Below are 25999 nucleotides of genomic sequence, written 5' to 3'. Positions count from 1 at the left end.
TCTCTTCCCCTCCACACAGTGTTTTCCTCCTCTCTTCCCTTCACGTACCTTCAATTGGAGCATATCCTAAAAGTACAGCAAGCGTGATACATAACCAATTCAATAATTCACAAGTCGAACTATACATGTCAATAGATATTATTTATTTATTACTATTTTAAAAGAGGAGCTGACATAAGTGCAAAATATCCACATTATAACTATCATAATTATCTAGAGAAACCACAGAAGCTTCAGCATTCATTTTTTTTTTAAGTATTAATACCTATGCAAAGAAATATTTATACCTATACACGAAATTATTTATATCTATGAGGTGGATTATTTTTACGTAAATAATTATCTCTCCAATCAAATCTCCTAAATGTACATGCACCATAAATATCTGTGTTGGACCACTCAAACTAAATGAGAAGACCATACACGTTTTTAGAGGTGTGTGTTTTTTTTTCTTCGTTTAATCTCGTCCATATTTCTGACAATGTGAGGAATTTTGCAAATCTAAAACCACGAATATCTTCTATGCAATTTTTTCTTTCAAATGAGATCCATATGACTTAATTTCGGACTCATCATCACACAAGTATTTATACCTATACTTGCAAGCATTTTTGACACATAACACTAGATGACGACTGAAATCATTAATATCAAGTACTGCCACTACTTTATTGGAGAGAGGTTAATTAATATCAAGTACTGCCACTATACTTGCAAGTATTTATACCTATGTGGTTAATTATTTTTGTTAAATGAAGGTTGATGAAGGGAATGATTGAAGAAGGTTGATGCAGAGATATGAGGCCCCCACTACTTTATTGGAGGGAGGTTGATGTGGGTCGATTGAGAAACTGAAAAAAGAATGATCATAATAAGTTATGCATCAAAGTATTAATATTTTATTTTTCAAATGTTAATATCTTATCTTCCAAGTAATTATATCTATGAAGAGGGGTTCATATAATTAGCGGGGACCATATAATTAGTGGAGACTATAAAGGAAGAGTAATGTAGGGATTTTAAAATAATAATTAGTGGGACTATATAATATATTTTTAAGATAATAATTAGTGAGAACAATATAAAGTGGAGACTACAATACATACTTTCTCTAAATGGGGTGCGAGAATTTTAGAGTACTAGAGTGAATACTCTAAGGTACTCAAATAATTATTCTTAAACAAAATAAAAAATATATTATCAAAATATTCATTATCAAGAGATTTCAACAATCTTTTATAAGTTGACACTTCTCTCGGCTATGTAATATTAATCAGACGAGCACAAAAGACATGATAAGTTGAACATTAAATTTCATATCGAGAAAACGCAACTTGTTTCACAAGCGGGGGTTGGGTGATAGAACGGTTGGCTTTGTTCATTGGTTTGGTCTGGATCAACTTTGGTCGGCCCGCTCGTTCCCAGTTGGGTAGTTGGGTTACGAGCCTTGAGCGAAGGCTCTAGGCTCCGTGATCTTTAGAGAGGTGGGAAAGCCTTACGCTGGCTTCACAGAGCAGCGAACTACCTCCCGCTCTTAACGGTGAAAGGATAACGGCCCCTTGTTGTCCAGATCCGATATGGCCCCTGAAGCAGCTAATCGGACGGTCACCATTTTTCTATCTACACACATATCTGATGTCAAATTTAGATCATGCGCGACTCTTGACAGAGCAAGAACAGTCCAGATCTGAACTCAAAATTTGAGCCGAGTCCCAATGACACGGTAGTTTTTTTGACTATTCTAAGAAAGAGAAATTTACATACATGTCCATTATAACTTTTTTCAATTAGATACCCATTAAAATTTCTAAATTAGTTATTTTTCATCTAAATATACTGATTTTTTTTAATAAAATCAATTAAAAATACTAATTAATAGTAATAAAAATTAGAAGGACTATTATATCCTTACATTTAAACTGAAATTGACAGTTTCCTTTCCGAAATAATATAGTTATGTTTAGATGGAAAAATAACTAATTTTGAAGTTTTGATAAATACAATATATAAATGAAGAAGTTATAATGGGCATGTATCTAAATTTCTCTTGTTAAGAACTTATAATATCTTCAACACGAACTTGAGAAAAAAAAGACCTACCCTGCTCCTCTCTTTCCGTGCTCCTTTTTTGACGAACGAGAAGGAAATCCTCGACGGATCCGTTCATCTCCCCCGATTCCGACCTCAAATTCGTCCTCTTCCACCTTCCGCTGAACCCTCGGACACCCGATTTGTAAAGGTATGGATCTCAAGTTTTTACTTTTTTATTTTATTTAGTAAATCCTTGTTTTGGTCCGGGTTCGTGTATTGCTCAGTCGTAATTTCAATTCTATAGTTCAGATGGGTTTGTATTGTGATTTTGTTAGAATCATCGCTTGATTTGCCTGTTGTTTAAACTCATTGGCAGACCAATTTTGTAAAGAACACCTTTAGCGAAAGAATGAAGCGTGTTGTTCAAACTCATTGGCAGACCAATTTGTAAAGAACACCTTTAGCAAAAGAAATACTCATTCGCACTACACTATGAAATAAAGTTACTGTCACCAGAATGAATTTCCTCATGGGTAAATTTTACATGAAAACAAGTTACTGGTACCAGTTTACTGATAGGACCCCTCGATCGATATATGGAACAAGAAATAATTCATTGCAGAGGCTCACTGAATTTTTATTTCGGTTTAACCTTGATTTTTATATATACAATAACAAATGTTTTATTGAATTGTAATGTGCATTATAGAAGCATGGGTAACACAGAGAAGCTCATGAATCAAATAATGGAGCTCAAATTTACCTCAAAAAGCCTCCAGAGGCAAGCACGAAAATGCGAGAAGGAAGAGAAAGCAGATAAGCTGAAGGTGAAGAAGGCTATTGAAAAGGGCAACATGGATGGGGCCCGCATATATGCTGAGAATGCTATAAGGAAACGCACTGAACACATGAACTACCTTCGCCTTTCCTCCCGGCTTGATGCTGTCGTGGCACGCCTTGATACCCAGGCTAAGATGCAGGTACAACAAAGAAAATTTTATATTTAAGACTTACCTACTTGTTGCAACTCACTTGTCAAAAATTACTGTACCCATTTCAATTTAGTCACTCAACTGTATTTGGGACTTGCATTTGGTTCCATATTTGATCATCTGTTATTTGAACTTCTAACACCAGGAGTTATGAGTTTATAGGTCAGTTAATGATCTATTCAATTACAATGATCAAAATAAATCATTCCCTGGTGTTGATTTGTGATAAAAGGAGTTTTAGACAGCAACTTTGGCTTTGAAACATTTGAAATTGGTACCAGATTTCATGCATTTTTATGAAGTTTGCAGGATTTGAGAAATCACATGTGGATTTTGTAACTCTATTTGTTGGGGACTGATAATTTGGCAAATTATTTTGTCATTATGTTTTATTATAACATAAAAATTGAGTACTTTCACCCAAATTTGTTCTAAAATAAAAATTGAGTAATTTCCCCCAAATTGAGTTTGTTTCCCTTTCGATTTTGGGCTTGCGGAATTATTGGATTCCAAATATGAGTGGATTTTAAATGGATACAAATACAGAATCGGATATTAAATGGATACAAATATAAATATTTACCCCGTGGGTTGAATTCGGATCCTCCCTGGTACCAGACAAGGGAGTCTCTAGAATTAGTAGATTCGGACCGTTCTTTTAACTTTGCACGGGACCCCTACAATCAAAGAGGCACCGGATTGAATTAGGCCTGGCTGGGAGTTAATTTGTACCGTTAAGTTGTGGGCCCCACTGTCCAATACCTGAGAGGATATTTGTCCCCATGGGTTGGCAATAAATCTTCCCCTGCAGATATACAATTTGATGCTTTATAGATAGTAAGTTTGGAGTTTTTCATAAACTGATGGGTTGTGGAAGGACAATTTAAAATCGGGGTCCAAATTTAAACATCGGTATAGTTTGATGATGCTCAGTGAAATTAACCAGTGAAAACATGGGTACTGGTATATGTCAGTACTAGTTGCATGCTAGTTTTGGTTTTGTTTGATGAAGTTTTGAGGAAACATACCTAACTTTTTGTTACAAAGTTATTTACTTTCGAAAACATCACTTATTTTTGTGATCTTTAGAAGCAGATTTATTATTAATTACTAAAACTGGTGGGTAACATACAGGTTATTGGTAAGTCAATGGGGTCTATAGTCAAGTCTCTTGACTCAGCACTTGCTACGGGCAACCTGCAAAAAATGTCTGAGACGATGGATAAATTCGAGCAACAATTTGTTAACATGGAGGTACAGGCCGAGTTCATGGAGGGTGCAATGGCCGGGTCAACTAGCCTCTCTACGCCCGAGACCGAGGTCAATTCACTGATGCAACAGGTGGCAGATGATTACGGGCTTGAGGTGTCAGTTGGGCTTCCCCAGGCATCAGCCCATGCCATCCCGGCGAAGGAGAACGAGAAGGTTGATGAGGATGACCTCACCCGCCGCCTTGCCGAGCTCAAGGCCCGCGGCTAGGGTTTCAATTGTTGTGTGAATATTGCAGTTGAACTGTGAACTTGTATTTATATGATAAGGGATTTGCGGGTTCATGCGCTTGATGATGATTTTTCTGTGGATTTTAGTTGTAGTGTTGTCTGTATTATGGGACCCAGTATCTTTCGTTGGAAATAAATGCTGTTATGATCCTGTTGTGGGCTACCTACTGCTTGGTTGTATATATTGTCTCAACTCAACTGCTTGTGTTTATTTAGGTTTACTTTATATTTTTATGGAGGTATGTTGTCAAAATGAATAAGACTTGAGTAGGCATTTTATTGTTTTAGTGTGTTAGACTGACTTTAGATGGTAAAATATATATCTCAGCACGGTTGCACGTAGGCGGATCACTAATTTTATTTATGATAAAATTATGAATAAATGAGTGAGTCTATGGTACTATATGCATATTATGATTTGTTACTGTGCTACGGCTCTATATTCGAGTTTTCAAATCCTAACAGTCGATCTGAACCGTTCATCTTGTTCTCCATATTAATATGTTACGATTTGTTACTGTGCTACGGCTCTATATTCGAGTTTTCAAATCCTAACAGTCGATCTGAACCGTTCATCTTGTTCTCCATATTAATATGTGTTTGGAGACCAAATTTTACATTTTTTGAAATTTTTTTACTATTTTTTTAGATTTATTGAAAATCACTGTTTTCGGATGGTCCAGAATTTTCAGATCAAGTGATTTTCTAAATATCTAAACAAATAGTAAAAAAATTTCAAAAAATGTAAAATTTGGTCTCCAAACACATATTAATATGGAGAACAAGATGAATGGTTCGGATCGACCGTTAAGATTTGAAAACTCAAATATAGAGCCGTAGCACGGTAACAACCCGTGATATGCATAGTACCATAGACTCACTCATAATTGAACTAGAGTAGTGTATTACATGCTAGTTTACCTTTTGATAACTTTTGTTATAAACAACACATATTAGAAGTGTTAACTATTGATGATTTCTCATATCAAAATTTTGCAGAATATGCGTTGGTTTTGATCAATTGTCGATTATGGTTAAATCCAAATTATAATTTTTAATAAAAGTAAAAAAGATTTAGTCATAATATGATATGAGATTCTTGGATTGCAAGCTTGCCAAATACGATAACTATATTTTAGCACAGCTGCACAACTGTAGATCACTCATTTATTTATTTTGTATAGCAAGCTTGCCAAATACGATAACTATATTTTAGCACAGCTGCACAACTGTAGATCACTCATTTATTTATTTTGTATAGCGACAAATTGAATAGGTCTTTAATCACATATTATAAAATGATAAATTAATAAAGCTTAAGAAAGTTTCCATCCGAATTGCGTCATGGTCATTGTGTAAAGCTGATTGATTTCCTTGGTGATAATCTTTGTGTGATCAAAACCTCCAATCTGTTCAGTTCAAAGAAATTTTTTTTTTTTAATAGTAAAGGACTCTGGTACACCTCCAACATCTTTTAGATGTTATTCCCGAGAGTTGAACCTGTCTCTCAAGCTCCCACCACTACGCTAAGCTCGCGGTTTTTCAGTTCAAAGGACTTCCTTAATAATTTCTGAATTACTTAATATATATAGACACACACATAATAAAATAAAATGAAATATATAGAGATAGACGATGAAACTTCTACCACAAATCGGCAATAGTGATGATATAAAAGAGAAGCAAAGCAATGAAATGCTCTTAGTCTTTGCAAGACATCTTCCTAAGACTTGATCCTATCTCAAAAACTATTTCATCTAGAAATTAAAATATAGCAAAAGCAAACACGTTATTCACCTTCAAAAGAAATTCAAAGTGCAACCTAACAAATCTTATCTTGATTACACTGTACCACGTAGCGATCAAGGGCCGGTGCCATCCCTATCTGACAACACAGATTGGTCTGACATCACAGATGCACTTAGTTATCTAGGTGTCCCTATTGTACTTAAGTCTCCCTTTTGTTAATTAATTCCTTAACATGTAACTCCTGCCATCTTCCATGTCTTGACTTGTTAATAGAAAGAGAGAGATTTGAAAAGTCTGTTTTATTGTTTTTTCTGTGTGTATAATACTTGTTTTCTCTGATTATCACCAAAGAAACCACATATCATAAAAAAGGGGAGGGGGAGAGAGAGAGAGAGAGAGAGGAAAAGTACTGCATAAAAGCAAGCTTCTAATTAAGAGAGATATATTTGTATGGCTTTGGGAACTCAAGACATGCCCACAACCTTTTATAGTCAACCCGAAATCATAAATGGAGCTCCATCTATGCTTTCCATTCTACCCATTGGAGATAAAGAGTCTCCCGTGGACCCTGCATTGTGGACCAATCAAGAGAGGATGAAAAGGGAGCTGGTGGCTTGGGCTAAATCCGTAGTAGCCATGGCTGTTCATGCATCCTCCATGCAAGAGTCAACAAATCGTAAATAGATCTTAGTTCAAGTTTACATGGTTTTTTTTTCATGTTTTCTTTGGTTGGTCATGAAAGGAGGTTCTGCTTTGCTTCAATTATAACTTCCGAGTTTTTGCTTACGTGCCCTTGGTTATGTAAGTTTCCTGATAAATTTGTTTGTTGCCGCTTGGACCCTTTTATGTTGTAACTTGTAAATAATAGATTAAACTTGTTTGCACTTGTACAGATAAATCAAAAAGGAAAGTTGAATGTGTATTATATATAATGTACATAGTTTCATTTGTTATAAATGACCCATGTATACATCAGATATTGTTTCTTTCTGTTATTTTGTTTCTGGTAGCTAGCTTAATTATCTTTTGATGTGACCAAATCATCTGTTTGGCTTTAATTCAAAAAGAGTGTTTCTGACTTAATTACTAATGAAAGCTCTATTGAAAGCATTGCCTCACATGAAATGATAGAAATATATATAGAACTCGAGTTGAAAACCTCGATCTCTTGTATAATCTTTCACCCATTGTAAACTGTTTTTGAATTTATCGGTTGATGAAATTCCGCGAGTAGGTAATTCTCCTACTTAAAAAAAATGATGCAAATATATTTCACAAGGCAATTTGAGCAAGGAAAGGAAGACATGCTCTGCAACTATATTTAAATGACAATCTGGAATTTTAGTGTATAGATTCCTACTTTTATGGGTCATATTGCAATTGAACGTCTCTTCTAGTCGGCTCAAACAAGCACCATCTCATGTTTGACCACCATTTGTGACAATTAAAAAATGAGCTCGAACATATATAACAGGAGAAAGCGAGCATGATTATATCAATCCAAAGGAATAGTGTACATAGTACCACACCATCTGTTCTCTGTTACGTACTGGTACGAGTTACTATACAGGTTTGTGCTGTATAATTTCAGCAGGAATGTTGAGGCCTCAATTAAGCATATGTTCCCAATTCCCATGTGCCTGTGATGGCACCATCTATGACTCTTATCTGACTTGCAATAAAACCAAAAAAATATTACTTTCTTTGAAGATGGAAAACGCTCCATTGTGAAGTCCATTTTTTTTTTTACCCTTTTCCTATTAAGGGAGGATCAGATACTTTATTCTCTACTGATCATAAAAGATCGGTTGAGGTTTGGATTGATGAAATAAATCTAGATAATGATCAAATGTGTTTCCATAGTCCATACCCTTTTGCTTTTTCTCTGTGGGTTCTATATTTGACCTCTCCTTTATTCATTGTAGCACTTAGAAAAAGAAAATGCGATACATAACTACAGATTGTCCATAATTCTGGCAAGGTATGCTGGTCCATCCGTAGTTGGTACTGATTTGCGTTCGACTCATTATTATATTCTTGAAATTATATAAAGACTACTATGAGCTCCTACTTATCCATAAGGCATCATCTAGAAACAAAAAATAATAATAATTTAGGAATTCTAAGAGTGATAAAGATTTTTATATAACTTCAATGTTACACAGAATTATCAGCTACCAGTTCTGCTACAGACAATTTGTAAAATGGACTGCATATCAAGGTCCTGTTCCTTTTGAAAATGAAATGCTTCTTTATTTTATCCATGACAGTATACAAGGGGCTGTTGTCCCAAAAATGAGCGATTGTAAATATTATTCCATTATCATATTTCATATGAAATTTTCTTTCTGTCACCAGTAATACAACCAACAGGGGAAAAAACAATAGCAATATTCAAAGTGTGGTTTATCCGAACAATTTTTAGTGGCTCCAATTTACCATATCTACAAGGTGATTTGGATGAAGTTTCAAAGGAAGAATAAAGAAGAGAAATTAATAGAGAAAATGCCAGCGTGCAAAGTTAGCTAAGGTCAGAGACAGAATACTATTTGGTGGGGGTACATAAATCCAAAATATTCATAGGAAATAGAAAATGTTGGTTTGAAAATTCATAACTAGAAAGGTAGCTAGGAGTTATGGCGTCCCGCAGGGATTTATCAAAACCTGAAAATACAAAGAAAAGAAGAAAAAAAATGTGGGATACCACAGGATCTATCAAAACCGAAAAAGAAAATAGGAAGTGGGATGCCATAAGACCGTTGTGTCGCTCCTTGGATCGCACAAGATTAAAATAACGGGAGAAGGAGAAGGATTTATGTCGCTGTCTTTGTTTTTTTTTTTCCCTCCACAGATTTCACTGCCTTTGGGTAGAGAAGGAGAAGGGTTTTCACAGGGTATGGCGGTTCAACTTTTATTTTATTTTATTTTCGTTTTTGGATTGGGATGGCTTATGGAGTGGCACTTTTGTAGTATTTTTTTTTTTCCAGTTTTGACAGGTTTTATGACATTCCACATTTAATTTATTTTTTGTTTTCATTTTTCTTTTTTCGATTTTGATCAATCCTATGGCATCCCGCAAGGACGCCATAACTTATATCTGCCTTTCCATTTTTAAATTTCACAATATTTCATATTTTAATTTTTTTTTTCTTTCTATTGCCTTCCCATTTTTAAATTTCCCGATATTTCCTATTTTTAATTTTTTCTTTTTTCATTTCCTATGAATAAAAATTTCGGTACATAGAGGGCCTGTGGGCCATATAATGCTTTACAATGGACTATGTACTGAGCAGAGACGTATCTTCACTCCGGAAATACCTTACTGACCGTTATATTATTTTAAATTACAAATCAGTAACTGCTAAATTATATAGCACATAAATTACCTTACTGAACGTTATATTTGCTTACTAGTTACTAGGCACAACTGAAAGCCGGTGTTAAAACCCACATATTCCTTGGGCCTCAAATGCTAAGAAAATTTTCTATAATTCAAGGGAGAATTTCACGTATACCCCTCAAAAACTTCAAAATTACATATTCCCCCCCTCTAAAGTTTGAAATTACATATTTGCCCCTCTAAACTTCAAATACTCACAAATTTACCAATTTTATTGTCTTTTATATTAAAACTCATTCTAAATTTATAAAATACCCATTTTACTCTTTTATTAAAAGCATATAAAGCCCATCAAACTCAAAATTGAATCTGAACAATTTTTCTACCGTCCAAACTGCTTTTAAATATGTGTGCAAGATCAGCACGAATCTTGATGCGAACACGCACGTATATTGATGTGACGTGCACAGATCTTAATGCGATGCGCACCAATCAATATTGCTTTAAGATCCGTGCATGCTAGATCAATACGAAATTGAAGCACTATGCACAGATTTTAATGCGATGCACACAGATCAAACGGTAGAGGAACCCTTTAGATTTAAATTTGAGTTTGATGGGCTTTATATACTTTTAATAAAGGATAAAATAAGTATTTTAAGATTTTATAATGAGTTTTAATATAAAATACAATAAAATGGGTAAATTTGTGAATTTTTGAAGTTTAGAGGGGAGAATACGTAATTTCAAACTTTAGAAGGGGGAATACGTAATTTTGAAGTTTTTGAAGGGTATACGTGAAATTCCCCCATAATTCAATATCAACTCCCATGAACCTCAATAAAATGAACAAGAGGGATGTGAAGGTGGTACGGTATTGTGGTATGCACAAAAACAGCCGAATTGCATCGCAATGCTATGCATTTACGCACTACAGCAAACATTAATAACCTATAGCACCTAAAAAGTAAAATTAATAATAATTTAAAGCACAACAGGAGTTCCACTTCACACGAACAACTTTACTGTTAGCATATACTACACGCCCCTATTCCACTTCCAAAAGCAAAAGCACATGGAATTCTTTCAAAAAAGCGCCACAACGCACTTACAATGGGAAGCTCCCTAAACAATAATCTGCTCATGCTCTACCACCATACAGGTGCTACTTCGATTTCATCCATGAACCCATCAAGGAAAACCGGGTCAAAAACTGCCTTCTCACCAACCGCTTCACTCATGTCCTGACCCGTTTCAATCTCCTTCTCCTTACCCTTTTTTGGTTCAACACCTGGCCCAATATCCGGCTTGTGCCCCTCAAAAAGTGCCAGGTGACCGAACAACTTGTCCTTCCTTGAAAAAGTGGTGCCACATGAACACCTCCATGGGGTGTCGCCACAGTGTCTCATATGGCTCTTCAGATCAGCCAGAACAGAGAAACTCTTTTTGTTACATCGCTGACAGGTATATAACTTGGGGCAGTGACTCCTCTTATAATGGTTTCTGAGGCATATAGCAGATTTTAAAGGCCGGAACCGCTTGTGTGCCTGGTTGCGGTTGCAGCCCTGGTACGGGCATGAGAAACGAAGCTTTTTCCCAAAGGTCTCAACGGGGCCACCAGGCCGGGAGAGGGCCTCTAGGGTCTTGAACTGGTTGCCGTGGGCCCTCATGTGCATGCGCAGATTGGCGTCACGCTTGAAAGACTTGCCGCAGATTTCGCATGCATGCACATGCTCAGTCAACAATTCTTCTGCTTCCATCTCTATTATTTCACAGTCTGAGAGGTTCTCATTTTCCTCCTTTGTCATGAATTGGTTTTCTGGAAAGTTAGAAGTGGAATTAATTAGCTTTAAAATCAGGTTTAGAACATGTCACAATTTTCTCTAGTGTATATTTAATTGGTCCTAAGCACATTAAAAGAAGTTTATCTTGGAAGTCAGTTTAAACCAGGTTGAAGCAACTTCTTTCTATCAAAGAATAAGAATGACATTGCCCTCAGGTCAAATGGCACAAAGGGTGGTGCAAACGCGAGCATTTTAAAGCTCTTTGCACCTTAATTCAAATGGATCTAAAATTTTGAAGGGAAAAAATAATGACAATCATGTTTTATTTTTTGACAACTTCTGTCAAATGTATTAAGCATTAAGATAGACCGTGTATCAAATGAATGCAAAATGAGAATCAATTAGTTGACCATTTTACAATGCCAATAAAACTAAAACATTAACTTCTCAAATTGTTTGACAAATTACCATATTTTTTCAAGCTGTACAACATTTTATACACAGCCTATCCTAATCATAGAAAATATCTAAAATTTCAATTTTTTTTACTTTACAAACCTTTTGTCAGTGTATAGAGTTGCCTAATAAGTATGTTGTCAACATAACCTATACCAAATTTCAATTTAAGGTTCTATAGGATTTCACAACTTGCAAATACTTATGTAGTGGGCCCGACATAGCACATTAAAACTACATCAACTTGAAAACATGGGTACCTACCCAGAAAGCATTAGTTTAAGCCAAATTTGTTCGATCTTTAAAATGGTTATGTTTCCAGGTGTTTGTAAGAGTTTTTATCCCTCAAATAAATGCACAAGCCAGTTCACATTCAGCTAATTTAGCATTCTTTTGTTTGAGACATTATACAAAGACATAAAATGAAATACCTTCACATGTTATCTATGCCCAAATGTGGCCTGACTAAAGCATATAATTAGAGGTGCTCCCGCACGGGTAGGGTCCTAAGTAATACTATATCTGGGCCCATACCCTCAAAGAGTCCGGTACCAAGCCTTGACCCTTTACTTCTTATTTTTAAATTAGGTGAGTTTAGATTCAGATACAAGTCTAGTAATAAACCCATACTTTGCTTACAATTGGATATGGAACAATTCATGATCACTATAACTATTGGCTTCATTTTTTTAAATGTCTCATTAAAGATTATTAGGTAATTGTACGGGTATCAGAATGGGTCCAGTTTGGCTTGGATAGGTAAATTAAATAATACCATACTTACCCATTATACTGCCGGCTTCAGGTAAAATTTGGTTCAAACATAGATGCATCAATTCTACAACCATATTCATAAGATCAGATCCAGGTAGGGAATTGGGTAAAAGTAGGACTTCTACATGTAATAATTATTATATAGCAAATGTGACCTGCAAATTCCAACAGAACATTGTGGAACTAATCAACTCATGCTAGCAAATCGAACCAGCATAAGTAAAAGAAGTATTAGTTTGCTCCTTGCTGTATAGGCTTTCTCACCTTCAAGCATCTGTGCTCCTGTTTGCAAGTGTTTTGATTTCTCAATATAAAGGTACTTACACCATAATTTCATTTCAACTTAGATGAAACAACAACTGGAATATCTTTAGACAACACAGATGCCTAAATGTGACTTGACTGAAAAGGATATATTATTGTCACCTCTGTATAGCTGTCCCTTTTTTTCACATAAATTCTCTTGGCAACCACTATAATCCTCAAATATCCCAAGTTTAATTCGCTAATTGACTCATCCTATAGCTAAAGCGTTAGAAAAAAAAGACAAAATTAATACTAGTTATTTTGATCCTCACCTTGGGCAAAAGCATCGAGATCATCATCATCCTCCGCTACTGTATCAACCACGACCTGATCGGGCATAGAAGGAGGTGGATTCTCCTTAATATTGGAAGGTTGCGCCGGAGCATCGGGGTTGGAGAACAAAGATTGGGAAGTAGCAGAGGAGAGAAGCGCGGTGGCGTTAAAAATCACATGCTGAACAGTGGAGGAGATCTCAGACGAGACGATTTGGAGCTGATCGGCGGCGATCGGGGCGGCACGTCCCTCCAGCGACTCGGAGAGGAAGCGGCGGAGCGACTCCATCCTCTGGCCCAGCACCGTCAGGTTGTGGAGAGAAACGAGAGGATCGGAGGCGGCGGAGGTCGACGGCGGGTTATTGGCCGGGTGCCTACTAGAGGAGGCCATTAATTCTTGGTCAAAGAAGTTCAGTTCAGGTGCAAACTAGGAAAGTTCGGATTGGAATTGGGTTGAGAATTTTGTACCAGAGAAAGGGAGAGAAAATTTTGGTGCTTACACTCGGTGCACTGAATAACAATCATTGTACGATGGGACAGATTCAAGTTAAAATGAGGATTTACACTGTCAATGGATTTTCAACCACGTGCATAGAAAATTGCAAGTAGATTGCGTGGAACTAAGGTAAGTGGGACCGGTTTGCTAGTGGACCCGACTGTGATAAGGCACCTGAATACGGGGGGGCTGCTAAGAAGAATTCGCATTCTCTGAGGTATCTCATATTTTGCGTGACTATTTGGAAAATCTCAACCGTTCAAATACTTTCTGCACGACTTTCAAAGCTCAAATAATATTGCCCCGCTGCGCTATCCCGAATAGGCACCGGGCACGTGGTCACGCAAAATATGAGATATCTGAGACGATTCGCACTCTTCCAAGAATATATTCTAACCATTGGCATTAGATCAGACGTGCACTATTCTCTAATACGGAGACATCACATTGGAATGGGTATTGCTATTTGCTAATGCATCGGTCCCAATTGGAATTCACATCCTCTCCAATACCTGATAAGGGAATCTTTTACAATTACTAGATCTGAACCGTACTTTTTAACTTGGCACGAATCTCAAAGCCCAAAAATGGGGCCCCCTACAGTGACCCAAATCCCAAGCCGGTTGAGATTTAATCTCAAACCGTAAAGTAAGTGATCCTCTGCAATAATTGTGCAATACCTGAGAGGATACGGGTTCTCCCAATTGGACCCGAGATTTTTATTAATGTCTTAAAAAAAAAAACTCTCAAATCTACTCTTGATTTTGAAGTATTTTTAAAATTATCCTAACCGTTCAGACGTGGAGCGGTCCATTCCGAGCATCAAGCCGCTCAAACGGGGGGCGGTCAGCTCCCAACACCAAACCACCCAGTGTTGAGGTAGTTTGGTTATTAATTTATATGTTATATGTTATAAACTTATATATTTTTATGTTTTAAACTTATAATTTTATTTGTTTTAATGTTTTATAATTTGTTATAAATTTTTTATGTCTCTCATAGAAGTGGGTTAGGATTGGTGTCTCTCATACTTATTCTAACATTAGGTTTTTTTTTTTTTTTTTTTTTATCTTTCGTCAATACAGAACTTTCTACTCATGAAAAATACCTAATACTTTTTCTATTCCTCTCTAATATTTTCCAAGGTTCTAAATAGCGTTTATCGCGTCATAGCGGGGAGCCTCCAAAAAAAGCTATAGCGAATAGCGACGCTATAGCGAAAGCTATTCCAAATAGCTTTTTTTATTTTTATAAAAAATATATTATATATTTGTACTAAATATCAACATTATTTAGTCTCATAGAACAATAAATAATATCAAATTGATTAAAAAATTATAATATTCATATTGAACCAATACAAAGTCCAAATTGGGACTCAAAATATCTATAGTAATACTAATATCATAAACTATCGATCTTTTTTTATTTAAAATATCTTCAACATCATAACATAATTTATCTTTTTTCTATTTAAATTTCAAAATAACCTAGAAATTGAAAAGAAAAAAAAATCATACTTCTAGTAAAATAAACAGATGATCCTTGAAGAAATTCTTGTTAGTCCCTAAAATTTTCATAATTTAGCAATTATTTATTTGATTTATCATCAGTTAAAAAAAACCAAGATCAAAATGAAAAAATTATTATAGCTGACTTGAATTTGATATAATGTAATATTCATCAAAATTAAACAATATCTTCACCATTTATTTATTTTAAAGCTCATATAAATTGAAAAAAAAAAACAGCAAATGTTGCATAGCGCGCACTATTTGCGCTACACGCTATACGCTATAGCGGACCGCTATTACCGCTATAGCGTCTGTAGCGCAAATAGCGTGTTTTAATGCCATAGCATAGCGTTTGGTCTCCAAAAACGCTATAGCGCGTTATTTAGAACACTGATATTTTCTATAGACAAAAAAAGTATCCTAATAAAGTGGATAACGACAATATATTTTTTTTCTCTTAGTTTTATACAAAACAAATTTGAAAGTTTTTTAAAATTTAACATGAACTTAGCTCACAGACAAAATAAAGATCAACATCTTAAATTGATAATTTAAAACTATTCCAATAATTAATGAGGTTGAGCTCATAAACTCTTGATCAGCTTACACTCATATTTTTACTAAACAAATTTATTTGGCATTCATAATCATATTACATATGCTCCTTGTGGTTTTGGTGGCCTTGATAAAGTCCGGTGCAATTATTGAACTAATTAACCATTCATAAAGTAATTAAAAAAAATTAGCATATAGTATTATAAACATCTGATAAAGACCAAACACTAAGACAATTATGCCTATATTTAAGGTTATGGTGATTTAGTATTACCCAATTTAATTGTCTTAAGATTAAGTCCTAATTGAACTTTAACATATATCCCAATGATTAAACTTCATTAATTGGACTTTTCCGTATAAGATGGATTGATCAATTTCAACACAAATAGCAATTAAACTTGTTATCATAGGAGAGCTAATACACATAAAATAACAATTATGCCTATATTATTATTATTTTTAAGTTTAATTCTTTTTCCAGTACTTGAACTTGTTCTCTTCTATTTTTTATGCAACAAAAATAACATAATTTTATGTAAGCGATATATTTACATGATTATATTTTTCTAAAATTGATTTTCAAGAAATATTTGATAATGTTAATTGGTATTTCCACTTTGAAAATTTACAAGCTAGAGGTTTTTAAACTAGATGGATTATGTCGATTTTTAATATCTTGAATAATGTACAAACTCGTGTGAATTTTAATGAAGATTAGGTTATTACAGAGAGGATTGAGACGAGGATTCAGTTTCTCATTCTTTTATTTAATTTAGTTTGCAAATGCACTACGTAGAATTTTGCATGAAGCACAATTAGGATTAGAAAACCTTCATATTGGTTGTAATTGATTTAAATTAAAAATTTTCAGATGATATCTTCATTTTTGTAGAGGCATCTATATATTAAAATGATTAAAGAGGAGTGTTCAAATGCCTCCATTTTTTTTATACCTCCATCATGTTTTCATTTTTAAAAACTTTAATAATTTAAAATTTAAAACTTAAAAGTTAAAATAAAAGCGTTGGATATGATCTACATCATTTTATCTATGCACGTGTAAAAAATTATGACATTTCAATTTTATTTTGGTTGTCATCAAGAGCTTATAAAAAAGTACTAATGTGGTTAATTTCTAGACGTTGATTTTTCAACTTACTAATTTACATAAAAAACAAAGAAATGTGATAATTTTTTATGAGCACATAGAAAAAATAACATAAATCACATCTAATAGTTTTATTTTGACTTTTAAGTTTTAAATTTTGAATCACTAAAGTTTAAAAAATGAAGGCATAGTGAATGTACAAAAAATAAACACATTTGAACTCTTAAATCTTTTGAGATTTTATTAGTAGACCCCATGAGTGAGGAGCATTATTTTCAGTTGATCCTCTGCGGCAGTACTAGAAACATACGGCTTGGGATTTTTTTATTTAAGAAATTAAAATCAAATCTTCGAAAAGAATATTGATTGTCTTTTTTCAAAAGTAAATGAAACGGTATTTATAATACAATTTCAACAATTTTCTGACAAATCTGTGATCAAAATAAAGTTTAACATCTGAAAAATACTAAAACTGCACCATTAAAGCAAATATGAGAAACTTGCATCTAATGGAGGATTTTTTTTTTTTTAAATAGAACTATTTTTAATTGTTTTTACGGAACAAGCACAGTGCGCGGGAACGTTATAAAAATAGCCTCCATCTATTCTAGGGATCGGTGTAGCAAGAAAACTATTTTCGTTTTTATAATAAACTTCACATTTATTCCTAGGAGCAAGTGCAAAAATGGCTCCATCGATCTCTAGAATCGGTGCAGAAAATAGTTTTCTTGCTACACAGATTCTAGAGATTGGTGAAGTCTATTTTTATAAAAATTCCACATAAGTTGTTGATTAAAAAGAGTTCTATTTATATAAAAAAATCTCTAATGGAAGTATGGAACAGTACCGTTGGTGTAGTGCCATCTATTTTTCGAATAAAAGAACAGTCTAAGTCCTTTCTTTTTGTAGATTCGAATTTTTAATTTTTAAAAAAAAAATCCGTTAAGGCTTGTAAGGTTAAACACTACACCCGTATAAAAGCACTTTCGCATTCGCTGCAGTGTTTTTCTGCATGTTCTGCGCAGTAGAGATTTTTGAGGAAAGTTGTGATTGATCTGAGCCGATGGATTATTACCCTTGTACTAATATTAATTGAAATGAACGGCTCAGATAAAATTGATGACTATCGCCCTTGTGTTGCCCCTAATTCTCACCTTTTTCAGGCTAAGAATTTGGATTTAAATTTCTACAATTCCAACCCAATTAAATTATCGCTGTTGCTAGAAATCTGCTGAAGTAACAATACAGTGCAGAAATGAACCAGCAGCTCTGGCTTCGCTCAATTTTTTTTCTCTCTTTTGCTCATCTAGTTTTCTATATCATACAACATAGAAACGAAAACCACCAACCAATAACCCATCTCTCCAAATATTTCTTGTAATTTATACACCATAAGAATATAATGGAGTGTACGAGACCCAAGGAGACATGGAAATAAGCTTCATTTTAGAAGCATATATATTCTTTTCTCAGCTGCACGGGCAGATTTGTTTTGTGGCTCCAGAGCTAGCGCATATCTGAAATCTACACAATTCAAAATAGAAAAATAATGTGATTCAATGTATTGTCCAGTCTTCATATTTTTTAAATAATGAGGGTTCAAGTTCTGCAAACCTTGAAGGGCCTCCTTGTAACAGAGGAGCGTTTCCTTAACAGTCCCTCTCCTCATATAAGCTTTAACATTCTGACACAGAAGGGAAAAAAAATGTTGTTGAGCAGCTAGTTACAAAACAAATATAGGTTCTGTGATATAGGCATACTTGTAAATTTTATAATTCAATCCAAAGCCAGAAAAGACCTTGGGTCTTAGTAGAGGTGTTCATTGGATCTTGTTTACTTGATTTACAACCGAACCGTCAAATTTTGGATTAAGAATGGTTTGATTTTTCAGTTTAAATGGTTCAGCTCAGTTGAAGTTTTGAATTACTTCAGTTTTGTTATATTTGGTTTGGTTTAATCTCTCTTATTTCAGTTCAGCTAAACAAACTGAAATTTACTTCATATTTACTTCAATTACCTCGGTATTTTATATTTGATTCAGTTTTTCATATCTATCTTGATATTTATTTCTTTAATTATTAAATGTATTCGTGTATGTATTGAGTTTTAACCTTTTGATATATAATCTCTTATTTCAGTTCTACCAAACAAACTGAAATTTACTTCCTTTTTTTTTGTTTGGTTGTTATCCGGTTGACAAGTTTAATTTGGTTGGTTCGCTTAGATTTTTTTAAAACCGAATACAATTTTGGTTTGACAATTTTAATTTGGTTTTAACCAAACTGACCATTTGAACACCCCAAACAATCTGCATTTACTAAAAACTTGCCTTCTTATCAAGTGAGATGGCCTGGTCGCAATCTGTCTCTGCTTGCTCATAGCTACACATACAGTAAGTAAATAGTTAATTTACTATGCTTACTTTAGGTAAACTAGAACAGGTTGATTCAGTATGATAAAAAACAATTTAAATACCAGCCAAGTTTCAGATATGCAGCTGCTCTATTACAATAGTATGTCGCATTTGCATTGTTTAGTTTAATAGCATCAGAATAGTAGTTGATAGCCTTTTTCCATTGTTTTCCTTTGAATGCTGCATTTCCCTACAATAAGTAATTTAAAATGGGCTTACAACTTGATCACATAGGTCTATAGTATATTAATTTTTGAAGTGTAAAAAAAGAAATAATAAAAAGTATCAGGTGAACCTTTTCTTTCAGTGCTTCAGATGTATCCACGTCACCATTGGTATAATGATGTGGTGCTGGTAGAAAGTAGCTCGAAGCAATGGCAACTTGTTCTTGAATCGAAGAATACAGGTCAAGAATTGTATCTAAAAGAAACCTATCTGCACCATGAGCTGCTACAAAAGATACTGATATGTCATGGTCATCATGCTTTCCTAGAGGAACTGTGACCTGGAAACAAAAACTATGACATGTGTGAATTTTCAAAGTAAATGGGTGCCAAGGGAGCAAAAAAAAAAGGAAAAAAGGGAATAGGCTTTTTTTTTTATTTCTGATAAATTAATAAGTTCTTTACCAAGTTAGCAAACGAGACCCAAATATTTTCATGTAGAGAACACCCAAATACTGAAATCAAAGATTAAATAAAAATATATATATATAGCTAAAAAAGGTTTATGCAAAAATATATCAAAATCAAACTTTATTATGCTTGATATCTATTTCATTTTGTGCTTGATGAAAACTATGCTCATTAAGGTTATATAGTGATGCTTGGTGAAAACAAATTATGCTCATCAGGTTATAAAAGGCAATGCTTAGAGAAAATTTATGCTCATCAGGCTGAGGGCGTTATTGTCTATATTTATAGGAAATTTCCACCTCTATAACTCCAGTCAAAAATGAATTGGTGATAGGTGTAGTTGGCAAATACAAGGAAAATAATGGCAATTTCTGAAAAATTATGAGAAGGTACATGTTTTGAAGAGCATTTTGCACAAGTACAACAAATTGGCCCCTTGAAGTTTGTAAGAGAAGCAATTACATAAAAACCATAATTCTTAAAGAAAAAACTACCTGGCAGCAGCCAGAGACCCCAGCTATGCTGAGTAAAGTGTAAAGCCTATCTTCATAGTCAGCTGATGTCTTTTGTTTCATGTCATGCTTTAGTGGAATAGCAGCTGTTGTCGGAATCAATAATATCCCCCCATCCTGAATAAAACACATAATAGTAGACAGTTACACATCAAGTAGTATTTTTTTCCTAGAGTGAGGCTATGGTACTATGCATAGCGCAGATTGGTCCATACTACGGATCAATATTTTCAGTTTCAAAGTCCAAATAGTCGATCAGAACCATTCAACATGATTTCCATTGAAAATGTACTTGCAGAATAGGTTTTATATTTTTCAAAAACTTTTTTCCTATTTTTTAGATGAGGAGGGTTCAAATGCCTCCATTTTTTGTGCCTCCATCATGCCTCCATTTTTAAAAACTTTAATAACTCAAAATTTAAATCTTAAAATTCAAAATAAAACCATTGGATATGAACTACATCATTTTATCTATGCATGTGTAAAAAATTATGGCATTTCAACTTTGTTTTGGTTGTCATCTTGAGCTTGTAAAAATGTATACTAATGTGGATAATTTGTAAACGTTGATTTTTTAACTTATTGATTCACATAAAAGCGAAATCAAAATATGATAATTTTTTATGGGCACATAGAGAAAATAACATAGATCACATCTAACGGTTTTATTTTGACGTTTAAGATTTAAACTTTGAGTTATTTAAGTTTTTAAAAATGGAGGCATGATAGAGGCACAAAAAATGGAGGCATTTGAACCCTCCTCTTTTTAGATAGGTAGAAAATCACTATTTTTGAATGGACTAAAATCTTTAGATCCAGTGATTTTCTACCTACTTCAAAAATAATAAAAAAAAATCTAGAAAATGTAAAATTTGATCTACAAGTTCATGTTGAACGGTTTAGATTGATAGTTTGGTTTGATCCGTAGTACGAACTAATATGCACTATGCATAGTAACGTAGCCTCACTCTTTTTCCTATTCATCAAGGATTGCAATTTTGGCTCACATAGCGATTCTGGATTAGTATATACTGTTGTTAACCCTGAACTCTAGCGTATATGATGGTAATAAAGGCAGCAATTGATTTAGGTGAGGCCATATCTTCTAAAAACAGATAAAAATATTGTGTAAGAGGAATTTTGTCTAATATCTTCTTCAAAACCTTTATTCCCAAACAAGTTGGGGTAGGCTAGAAATGAAACCTAACCGGAATCTTGTCTAATATATCGAAAGAAATTACCTTAAGAAGGGTGTTTAGTGCACCTCTTAGTTCAGTCCGAACATTGTAAAGAGATTTCAGGTTATCAGGCGTATAATTAATAGCTTCTAGAACCCGAGCTGAGACATCCAGACTGATACTAGGTTTAACGGTGTTAATCCAATCCTCATAATTTGTTTTAAACTCGTATCTGAACATTAGAGTACAAGAAAACTAATTATGCATGCCAACTGCGAGTAGAGAACAAATTAGAAAAAAATAAAAAAAACGACAATACAATTCAACACAGTTTTACTATGCCCAATTGGTTCCAGTGAAATATCAGTCAATATCATGTCTTCAGTGCACAGGTTCCATTTATATTAAAAATAACAGAAGCGGCTTTCTTTCAAATAAACTAAAATCAAATTGAAGCAAACCTTTGAAGTAGCAACATGACAGTGGAGAGAGCCTTTAGAGCAGACGTCCCTTTTGGAGACTTTGAAGAAGGCTCGTAGAATTCTTTCAAACTAGGCACATTGGACGCTATATATTGAGCAATATTCATATGCTTGGGAATTTGATCTGTTATATCAGAAAAATAAGATAAACAATTTCGTTGTTGGTCAAATTACAATACATCTTTCATGGGCGAAATACATGAAGGATTAGTAGACGACTTACATCCAGATAAATTTTCAATAGAATTGCATATAACATTAATTGTTTTCTGTATTGGTACAGCTGATAGCTGGAAACAATCATCTGTGAAAACAAACTGCCTTGTTCTTTTAAGTGCTTTTGCAGTCACCGGTAAAAGCAAAGAACCTACTCGGTGCAATACAGTTGGGTTCCGTGCAATCCACCCTGCAACATTTTCACCAAGAAATTAGTAAAGCAAGTCACAGTTTGCCACTTAACCCCCACAAAAAGATAATCAGATGGCATGTCCAATATACTAGCTCCTATGCTTCAAAGAGGGCATTAGGGGTGTTCAAATGTGCTGGTTTGTTTGGATTTCAACCAAAACAAAAAGTTTATGTTTAAATGGATCAGTTCGGTTTAGACTTTTCAAAACTGACTAAACAAAACTGATCGAATATGGTTTATATTTTCTTTGGTTCAATCGTAGCTTCCTTCCTTTCATTTGGTTTGGATATTTTAGAACATTTCATATTTTGTATGGAATTAAACAATGTGTGTAATGTTATCTTGATATTTATTTCTATAAAATTACAAATGTATTAGTGTATGTATTGAGTTTGACTTTTTGAAATTTTATTCTCTTATTCGGTTCACCCAAACAAGCAGAAATTTAATTCACTTTAAATGGTTTGGTTGTTATTCAATTGGCATTTTAATTCGGTAGGATGTTTAAAAACCAAAAAAAAGTTTGGTTTGGCTATTTTACTTCAGCTTCAACCAAACCGGCCGTTTGAACACACACCCCTAGAGGGCGTATAGCAGTTATGAAAACTCCCAAAAGAGAGAGCAAATAGAGCAATACCGACTGCATCCAAGCTCTGTGAATTTGGCAACATGCCAGAAGAACAAACAAAGGCATGAGATGGCCGAAAACCAAGCACTCCACAGAATGACGCTGGGATTCTGACACCTCCAATCGTGTCCGTACCTGTATAAAATAAAAAATACTTTAATTTTGCAACAAAAAGACATCACAAAAGTCTATACTAAACTTTATACTAATTGGAAGAAGTACCAAGAGCAAAGTCAACGAATCCAGCCGCAACGGCCACAGCAGCTCCACTACATGAGCCCCCTGGAACATCTGCCTGTACTTCTGGGTTGATCGTCGTTCCATAATGCATATTTTCACCTTTCATTCTATTAATAAACAATAATAATTTTGTCCATTACGAAAACCCATACTAATGCCAAATTTATGAAGCTTTATATCGAGTGGAGGAGGAAATTGCTGCCAATTTTGATAACAAACTAATGAGATATGAAAGAATTTGGCAAATTATTGATTAAAATATGAGCTTTGCAACTCCATCATTGCCTACGTGCGGAAGCATATTACCTAAATCTAAGTAAGGTATTTTAAATATTTATAATTCATCATTCTCCTTTTGATTCATATTTTAGTTTCAATAATGAACTTATAGTACATTTGCATAGAGCCAATTTTAGAGGTTGACCATGACAAGGCAATTTTAGAGGTAACCACCAAGGGCTGCAAATCATGAATTTGCCAAATCTGAGGAGTTGCATTTATTTATGAAGAAGTAAAAGCTAACCCGAACAAGAATTCATCAATGACAGTCCTTCCAACACAGCCCGCCCCCTGCTTTCTTAGCACAGTAACAATCAGCGCAGTCTGGTCTGCGGGCCCATGTGTCTTCCTCCAATCAGGATTGCCCAATCCAGTTACTTGCCCCTTTATATCAAAGCTGCATTTGTTCTTTCAGCATCAATTAAAAGGAAGAAGAAAAAGTAAAAAATACATTCACACATATACAAGCACAAACACAAACAAGTTGCAAACTAATTTTTATTTGGAGGCTCTTGCTTCAGAACTAATTAATTGAAGACCCAGTATTCAAACTAATTTGATTTAATACCTTTTCTATTAACTTTTATGTCTAAACTATGCCAAACCATTTGCAATTGGAACTAGATAATTGGCTTGGCATAGATATATGTTGTTCATACAAATAATTGCTGTTGTCACATCCAAATGCAAGTTTTGGCTAGACCGAATCTTTATCTTACATTGTATTGAATATGAAGACAGGTGTAATCTCCTCATAATAATTTATGCAACCACTTGATCATCATTTATGAACAAATAATAAATCGGAAATGATGAGAAACACAAAAGCAAAAAGAAAGGTACTTGTCACTGATGGCGAAGGAGAGGTTAGAGAGGAGAAGAGGCGCAGCTGGGGGAGGAGGCTGAGGTGCCCCCAGAAGCTCGAACCGCTCCACAAAAGCTCCGAAATACTCGACCGTCTTGATTGGCGCCTTGCGCCGCCGCCGCCTGTTGGTCTCGGCGATGATGATCGCTCCGGCCATCGTGATCCCCACCACGAACCATACCTTCACATTCAATGGATCAAACTTAGCCAATGGCATATCGATTTGATCAGAGAAAGAGGAGCTGTTTAAGGAGCAAGGAAGGTATTAGTATTAGTATTAGACTATTAGTTAGCTTAGTTCTTTGTTTTATTCTTGGTTTTGTGCGCCGGAGAAAGGCGGGAAGCGAATATATCCTAGACTGCTATCGTGCGCCAGTACTGGACAAAACTCTCGATCAATTTTTTTGAGATTTATAACGATTTTTTTTTTTCGTTTTCCGTTGCTTTTCTTTTCTCGGTTGGGGAAGAAAAATTGAATTCCTTTTCGTCTCCTTTCTCATTTGTTTCTTCTTCTTATTTGACAAATTTTTTATTGTTTGACATTTATTTTCCAGATACGAAAAGGTTTTACCAATTTATTCTAGTACGCAAGTTATATTGATTCGATGAATAAAAGGATGTCGTATGTGGACCGTGTCCATATATTAATTTCTAGAATTCATGGGTCGCTCGTCGCTGGTGTGGAAGTGACGTGGTGTAAGAGTAAGACTCATTTCTCTTTTGCAAAACAGGGTGGAATTTTGAAAAACCATTTTATTTTTTATTTTTAAAGGTTGTTGTCGAGACCCAAAACTCTGTTTCGTTTTTATTAATGAAACTGGGCCGTGGGCCTCTTTTAACTAAAAAAGGCTGTTGTCGAAATCATATTACCCAAGTACCTCAATTTTTGAGTTTGAATTCGGCCCGCTCGTTATAAACTAATAATATCAATCTTAATTGAATTCCGTATAACATAGATTTTAACTGAACTAATTCAATTCTGATAGAAAATGCTTCTTAAATAAAAGATTGCAGATTTGACCCATAAAAGCACATAATCTTTATTATCTTCTAATACAAACCACTAATAAAGTCTTTCATCAGAATAATTAAATTAAATCAATGAAATAACTTTATGATATCTTCGACTTATTAAGAAGAACAACAAAATGTATTTCTGGACCAAACCACAATTGTATATTAAACAAAAAAAATAATAAATAGCCCTTTTTTTTTTCTTTTCATAATTTTACTTAAATTGATACTGTCTGATACCAGATGATATTCTTCCCTTTACTACGGGAACATGCAAAGTGTCTAATCTTTACAATTATTATGGGCTCGGCCCATATTAGTTAATTTGTTATTGGGTTGTATGTGATAGAAAATGCTTGGAACATTGCAATTTTGACCCATAAAAGCCCATAAGCTTTATAATCTTATAATACAAACACTAGTCTTTTATCAGAATAAATTAGATTAAATTTAAATTACTGTAAT

At 34.3% G+C, this 25999-nt stretch overlaps 3 protein-coding genes across 4 annotated transcripts; 1 reads left to right on the top strand and 2 right to left on the bottom strand.

The window, feature by feature from the left end:
• Positions 1 to 2042: 2042 nt before the first annotated feature.
• Positions 2043 to 4673, top strand: LOC144566327 (ESCRT-related protein CHMP1). 2 transcript variants are annotated; one of them, XM_078316338.1, is made up of 3 exons: positions 2043 to 2239; positions 2741 to 3011; positions 4158 to 4673. In XM_078316338.1, the coding sequence occupies exons 2-3, from the start codon at positions 2745 to 2747 to the stop codon at positions 4500 to 4502; spliced, it is 612 nt and encodes a 203-aa protein (XP_078172464.1). In that variant the 5' UTR covers positions 2043 to 2239; positions 2741 to 2744; the 3' UTR covers positions 4503 to 4673. The 2 variants fall into 2 exon arrangements, with proteins under 2 accessions (XP_078172464.1, XP_078172465.1); XM_078316339.1 differs by having other exon boundaries at positions 2083 to 2239; positions 2744 to 3011.
• Positions 4674 to 10565: 5892 nt separating this feature from the next.
• LOC144566324 (protein SENSITIVE TO PROTON RHIZOTOXICITY 1-like) lies at positions 10566 to 13652 on the bottom strand. The gene is made up of 2 exons (XM_078316335.1): positions 13204 to 13652; positions 10566 to 11430 (listed from the first exon to the last, which is right to left on the bottom strand). Exons 1-2 carry the CDS (start codon positions 13592 to 13594, stop codon positions 10760 to 10762), a joined length of 1062 nt encoding a protein of 353 aa, XP_078172461.1. The 5' UTR covers positions 13595 to 13652; the 3' UTR covers positions 10566 to 10759.
• Positions 13653 to 18034: 4382 nt separating this feature from the next.
• On the bottom strand, positions 18035 to 25021 carry TOC64-V (translocon at the outer membrane of chloroplasts 64-V). Its single transcript, XM_078316334.1, has 13 exons — positions 24499 to 25021; positions 23900 to 24052; positions 23359 to 23483; positions 23146 to 23271; positions 22323 to 22505; positions 22079 to 22223; positions 21681 to 21849; positions 20422 to 20556; positions 19588 to 19797; positions 19355 to 19482; positions 19209 to 19260; positions 18494 to 18563; positions 18035 to 18403 (listed from the first exon to the last, which is right to left on the bottom strand). Exons 1-13 carry the CDS (start codon positions 24735 to 24737, stop codon positions 18321 to 18323), a joined length of 1818 nt encoding a protein of 605 aa, XP_078172460.1. The 5' UTR covers positions 24738 to 25021; the 3' UTR covers positions 18035 to 18320.
• Between the last annotated feature and the right edge of the window lie 978 nt (positions 25022 to 25999).

This window comes from Carex rostrata, chromosome 15 (assembly GCF_964058835.1).
Source record: "Carex rostrata chromosome 15, lpCarRost1.2, whole genome shotgun sequence".
Taxonomy (NCBI): domain Eukaryota; kingdom Viridiplantae; phylum Streptophyta; class Magnoliopsida; order Poales; family Cyperaceae; genus Carex; species Carex rostrata.
The sequence above is the reverse complement of the archived record's forward strand: the minus strand, read 5'-3'. Positions and strand labels throughout refer to the sequence as shown.